This window comes from Cinclus cinclus, chromosome 17 (assembly GCF_963662255.1).
Source record: "Cinclus cinclus chromosome 17, bCinCin1.1, whole genome shotgun sequence".
Taxonomy (NCBI): Eukaryota; Metazoa; Chordata; class Aves; order Passeriformes; family Cinclidae; genus Cinclus; species Cinclus cinclus.
In genome coordinates, this window is record NC_085062.1 from 2,422,246 (window position 1) to 2,428,475 (window position 6,230).

The window sequence follows — 6,230 nt, forward strand, 5'->3', positions numbered from 1 at the left end:
TCCCCAAAATGTCAATCTTTCAAAGTTTGACATAAGCTCTAAGGACTTTTTTTAATAAATGCAGAATAGCATGCTGTACCCAGTAGTCTGCTAAGTCACAATTTGTCATACAGCATAGACCCTGCTTAGAAATAACCTTCCCCTTCTCTTATTTTTCCTTTTTTTGTTCATTTTGCATAAACATTTGCATGACTGTTAGTGCTTTGAAGTCCACTTAAAGTGCATGAGCTATATGGAAAATAGGGAAACCTATGAAGTAATAACAAGGTCCTGGAAAAGCTAATTTCTACACTAAGGCTGGAGATTTCAGTTTAAAGTTTGCAAAAAAAAAAAAAAAAAAAAAAAGAACATTCTGGATAAATTACTAAAACTGTTATTTGCATCTTTGTATGTATTTATTACTTGATGTAATAAAGCTTATTTTCATTAACAGTTTGTATTAAAACTATGTACAGTCACTTTAATCAAATTCATACTCCAGGAGCAAGAACTGTCAACAGATAAAAATTTAACCTTTATGCAGGAGTTCAGGAAAGGACAAGGGAAGGGGAATGCAGATTGCTGAAGCACTCCATCCATGGCACAGGGTGCAGTCTCTGGGACAAGGAGGTGAAGTTCTAGAAGCCTCTTTTGCCTTCAAAATCCATACTCTGGCTTTGGGTCTTTGCTGAAGACCAAAACATGGTGGCAGCTGGTGAGGGTGCTGTCCAAAGGTGAAAGAGAAGTTCTGGTTAAGCTGCTGGAGTTCTTAACAGGATAAAACTGGGAAAAATGTACTTCAGGAGTGGCTTCAGAGCAATGGTGACAAAGGAAACTCAGCTACATTTGTTCCTATAAAATGGGAAACTGTCAAAATGAGTGAAGGTACCAACGTGGCCAAACTGAACTGCAGCATAAACATAATAAACAACTCTAATTAATTAATTCACAGCTTGGATGAACTGGACTTTGTTGCTTGGGAAGCAGCTTCCAAGACAGGTTATTTTTTATCTGTAACGACTCAGTTTTACCCCTGAACTGGAGGGCCATGAGTGACCATCCCTTACCTGCAGGAGGGCCCTCCCTGTGCCCCAGTGCTCAGCACCACTCCAGGTAAGTTCTGGAAAGCTGCTGGTTAAACTTCATCCAGAGCTGAGTAGGACAGAACATTTGTTCAGCTGACAGATGTGAACCAGTGACTGGTGTCTCTTCCATCAGCAGCTCAGTTCACACCATCACAACCAGTACCCAAACCTGGTCACAGTTTGTAAAGGATTTATGTCACTGAAGGCACTGCCTGAGTAAGGATGGGAAGTTAGAACCTTTTAGTGCTGTTCTCATGTGCTGGAGCTCCCATGAAGCAGCCCAAGGTGTCACCTGCACAGAAGGAAATCTATTGATTTTTTTTGGTCTGTGCTAACAATGGTGGGAAGCTTATAGCTCCTCTGTAACAAGGATTCTTTTATCTCCTGAACTTGGCAGAAAAACTGATTGCTAAATGTGATTAATGAGATGATGGCAGGGAGAAGCAGGAGTACACGAGTGTGCTTTTATCTCCTCAGCTTTACAGGAACAGCAGGTCAGCACCAGGGTTTCAGCTGTGCTTAGGAAGCCCTGCATCATTTGTTAGTTGGAAAACTATTTGGGTCTAATGACAAACAATTCTCTTACCCTGCTAGGGCAGGTCAGTATTTCACATGTTTATTCCTTCTCCAGTTGTTGCATCTCTTTAAAAAGCTTTTTCCTTTCTAAGTTTTCCTTTGCTCTTCTTTTTTTCTCCTGCTTTTGCTTCTCTGATGCTTTCTTCTCTTTAAAAACATCACTGTCTTTGCCTTTGTAGAAAAAGTCAACTTTCTCCTGCAGGATTTCTCTGGCAATCTTTCGGTTCTTCTCCACTGATCTTGTCTGATGACACTGAAGGAATACAAAGGACATTTTTACTGAAACTTTAAGCTGTTTATTCTTCAGCTTTCCCTTTCAGTCTATATATTCCTACCATTACATAAAGAAAATCCCCTCCTCCCCAAGCCAAGAGCATCCTCTCACCAGTAACAGCTGCAACTTTTAAATCCAGTATATTTTAATGATTATTTGCTACTGTCACTCGTCAGGTTTCTGCATTAATCTTTAATGCTTCCCATCTTACCTTGGAAAGCTGCTTGAGTTTAACTTAACTGTGTCTTCCCCTTGTGACAGGAAGTAAAGATTAATTTCAAGGTATTAATCCACAAGAAGTAGGTAAGAGAAATGCTTAGAAAGATCTGCAGAGTGAGTGTGATCAACTTGCTAAGGAAGAGATTCTAACTCACATGAGGGACAGGAATGGGACAGCTGGCACCAGATAGCAGCTACAATGAAGACTCATTTAATTGAAAACCACAAAACTGTAACTGGGTGGCAAAGACAGGAAAAGCAGCTCTGACCCCAAGTTTATTTATCTGCTGACAGCCCAGACTGCTTCTTGGTGAAACTTTTTACTACATTTATATATGTATATATATATATATATATATATATATAAACTTTTCCTTCATGCCATCAGCACTGTGATTATGCTTTATTCTGAAAGGAGGCTTGAAAGTCCTGAAACAATTTGTGACTCAATAAAATAAAGCACAATTACCTTCACTACAATCCCAGATGGAATATGCTTCAGGACAACGCAGTTGTTTGTCTTATTTGTGGCTTGACCTCCTGGACCATCACCTCTCACAAACTGTTCTTCTAATTCTGCCTCACTTAGTTCAAGGAGATTCAGAGAGTTCCTTTTCCTTTCTGCCTGAAGCAAGGGAACACTGGGCAGAGAGATCTGCTGCTTCCTCAAAATCCACCGAGTCCATGATGGTGTTTGCACCCCTCTCAGTAAGAATGCAAAATGAAATAAACTTGGAACATTCATGCAGAAACAGCACACGGCTTCTCTGGAACAAAACCTGGAACGGGAGAGTGGAGTTTCCCCACGAGAATCCTTGTTTTAGGATGAGCTACTTTAGTTGCATATATTGGGCAGTATTTCAATATTCAGATTTATTTTCAAGGTTATCTGAACTCGTTTCACAGGCATTTACCTTGAAATAATTACCATGCTGAATAGAATTTTGGTTCTCAATGAAATTACGTTTCTTAAAATATTTTGAAAGGGATCTGGAGAACAGCAAATGAAAGAATACTCCTACCAACACTCAGAAAATACTAAACATATAAAAAGAAAAAAACAGAACAACAGAGGGAAAAGAGGTTATTTCAGTCTTCCAGTGTGACCTGTAAAGTCTCACTGGGAACCTGATTTTTCCCAGGTCAAGGTATTAACAAGATTATTAACAAAGGCACAAAAGCATGCCTGGAAGTGTGCATTTTCCTCATGGATAATGAGGAATGTCAGCTCCTACTCCTGTCAAGTGTCAGTCTTCAGCAAGGCATTAGGCAAGCAATTAAAACAGGACATGCTGTTATGCTTGAAATATTTTGACTCATAAGAAAATAATTCAGTGTGTAAAGTGTCAATTGGCAATAAACAGAAAATTTGAACTTAACTGTTGAAATTAAAAAATAATTAAAAGAAAACTTTTATTGGCAGCCTCCAGAGAAGTTAGTAACATTTTAAAATGAAGAATACATGCAGAAAACCAAGCAGCATTTCTGGCTAGTTCTGAACGAGCCTTTATTTAATAGGTTTAATACTCTTACTCTGTAAGCTCTCTTGAAACCAGGACTGAAAGCTCTTGATAAGGTTAAAAAAATCACGATCACCCTCGGCCTATTCCTGCTGCTGGGACACTACAACCCTAAAGCAGAAGTAAGCACAGAAAATACCGAATTTACTCAATTTCCCTCAGCGCTGCGCCCCGCCGCGGCCTCCTCCGCTGGCGGCAGCCCCGCGGGCTGGGGTCGGGCTCGGAGCACGGCTCCCAGCGGAGCGGAGCGGAGCGGCCCGGGACAAGCCGAGACCCGAGAGCGGAGCGGAGCCCGGCCCGGGACAAGCCGAGACCCGAGAGCGGAGCGGAGCCCGGCCCGGGACAAGCCGAGACCCGAGAGCGGAGCGGAGCGGCCCGGGACAAGCCGAGACCCGAGAGCGGAGCGGAGCCCGACCCGGGACAAGCCGAGACCCGAGAGCGGAGCCCGGACGGAAACCCCGACCGCGCTCACCTCCACCGGCCCTCGCGCACCGCGCATGCGCACGCCGCTCGGAGGGCGGTGCTGCCTTGGTGATTGACATGTGGAACAGCCAATCGCCGCTCGAGGGGGCGGGGATTGCGCTCGCCCTCCAATCGGTTCTCTCGGGGAACCGCGCGGCGGCGCGCGCCAATCCCCTGGCGGCGGCGCGCGGGCGTTGCCGCGCAGCGAATCAGCGCGGGAGGCGCGGGCTGGCGCGCGCTCGAGGCGGCCAATCACGGGGCCGGGCTCAGTGCGGAGCGCCCTCTACCCCCGTCTCCACGTTCCAAACTCTCGGCCGCCGCTCGCCGGGCGGGCGGCGCACGGCCGCGCTTGTTCGTCGCCTCACGGCCGCGGGAGGAGGCGGTGGCTGCCGGGCGCCGTGGGCTCCCGGCGATGCGGGTATGAAGCGAGCGGGCCCGCGGGCAGGCGGCTGGGGTAGCGCCGCTGCGTTTGGCCGGGTCCCCGCACTCGGTTCCTGAGCCGCGAGGCCGTCCCCGGCGCGCCGCCCTTTTCCTCCGCAGAGTGACGGGCGCTGCAGCCAGTAGGAATCGGCGGCGCTGTCAACATCGCGGAGCGCGAGGAGCGGCCGCCCAATGAGGGCGCGGGGGCGGGGCTTGGCCCGAGCCGGGCGGGGAGGGGGCGCCGGTGCAGGGACGGGACCGTGGAGGGGCCGCGCCGAGTGAGGGGTGACATGTGAGGGGCCTGGGGACAGCGGGCGGAGCGCGGTGTTTGTGAGGGACGGGGCACACACGGAGCCGGGGAGGGGGGCAGGGACTGACGGGAGGCGGCCCCGAGGGGCAGACGTAGCGAGAGGGGTCCCTGCGGGGGCTGAGCCCTTGGGGCCCGCGCGGCTCCTGAGGACAGCCTGGGGCGCTGCAGCCCCGGGACTCGTTGTCCCTTCTGGGGTCCCTCAGGGTCCGTGGGGAGATGGGGGCCTGGTGGCGGGGGCACGGCGGCGCCTGTCACCGCTTATGGGTGGGCAGGGATGGGAAGGGATGGGGTCGGGCTCAGCGGCGATGCTGAACCTCACAGGCTCTGTGTTCGGCGCTGGCGCCGGCGTTTGCATCGAAATCAGCGCCGATTTTCTGAGTTAAAAACACTCGCGGCTTGTTTTTTTTCTTTTTATTTTTTTTTCCATCCGTGGCCCTTTCTGCAGCTACGTGGCCGTATAAGGACCGTGCCGTGCTGTGGGCTCGATGGATGACAGCGCTCCCGCAGCATACTTACAACCCGCTAATATATATATATATCTTTTTTTTAAATCGAGAACAGACTTGTAATGAGGTTATGAAACGAGCCTGTGTCACTGCTAAGTCCCACCCATTTGCTGTGCTGCTGAGATAGGTCACCCATGATTCCATCCTGGGGATTCGGGGGTGACTGATGCAGCCCCCATCCACTGCTCCAGTGACATTCCCAGCCTCAGCTTTCACTGTCACCTTAGCAGCCTGATAACCTCCAAGTTTTGCAGACTTCTGACCTCTAGCAAAAGAAGAAAGCAGTGTTTTTCTTCTTTTCTTTATCCCAAGAAGCTCTGCCAGAGGAATGTGTGTGTCTGTGATAACTTCCTTCCAATTCTGGCATTTTCAGCTCTACCCAGAGGAGAGAGTGAGTGAGTACCCAAGAGAAATTTTTGCTAAAGCCAAGCAGGTTCCAGTAAAACAGGAAGAAATAGGGCAGTTGTCCATTAGTTTCCTTCTGGTGAAAATGTTTGATACTTGAGAAACTGTTAGAGATATATGTCCAAGAACGTGCAAATAATGAAAACTTGAATCTGTAAAACCCATCAGCATGTCTTGGTAAGCCCTGCAAAGAGGAATGGTCGTGCTTTGGAGGTGTTGTGCTTCTCTAAGGCAGCAGAAATTTATTCTTAGCATTATCAGACTATCAAGATGTTATTTCTTAATGTCTCTTTTTGCTCTCCATCCAGAAAATGATAAGGTTTTTCTTCAGTGTTAGAACACAGGCTGAATTCACCAGGGTGTAGAACATGCTGAAATAAGCCCTGTGTAAGAACTGATTAATTAATGTGTTTCAAGGGTTTTCTTAGTGAAAGTATGTGAACTGGAAGAATATTTTAATCTCTGTACACCCAA

General features: G+C 47.8%; 1 protein-coding gene across 1 annotated transcript; it reads right to left on the reverse strand.

The window, feature by feature from the left end:
* Positions 1-578: 578 nt before the first annotated feature.
* Positions 579-4,141, reverse strand: MTRFR (mitochondrial translation release factor in rescue). Its single transcript, XM_062504536.1, has 4 exons — positions 4,126-4,141; positions 2,603-2,912; positions 1,651-1,893; positions 579-703 (listed from the first exon to the last, which is right to left on the reverse strand). The coding sequence occupies exons 2-3, from the start codon at positions 2,876-2,878 to the stop codon at positions 1,681-1,683; spliced, it is 489 nt and encodes a 162-aa protein (XP_062360520.1). The 5' UTR covers positions 2,879-2,912; positions 4,126-4,141; the 3' UTR covers positions 579-703; positions 1,651-1,680.
* Between the last annotated feature and the right edge of the window lie 2,089 nt (positions 4,142-6,230).

Excerpts from the sequence above, each read along its gene's own strand:
- MTRFR (XM_062504536.1), bottom strand. The coding sequence starts at position 2,878 with ATGAATGTTCCAAGTTTATTTCATTTTGCATTCTTACTGAGAGGGGTG. Across the intron at positions 1,894-2,602 it reads CATCTGGGATTGTAGTGAAG|TGTCATCAGACAAGATCAGT; the intron begins GTAATTGTGCTT and ends GTATTCCTTCAG.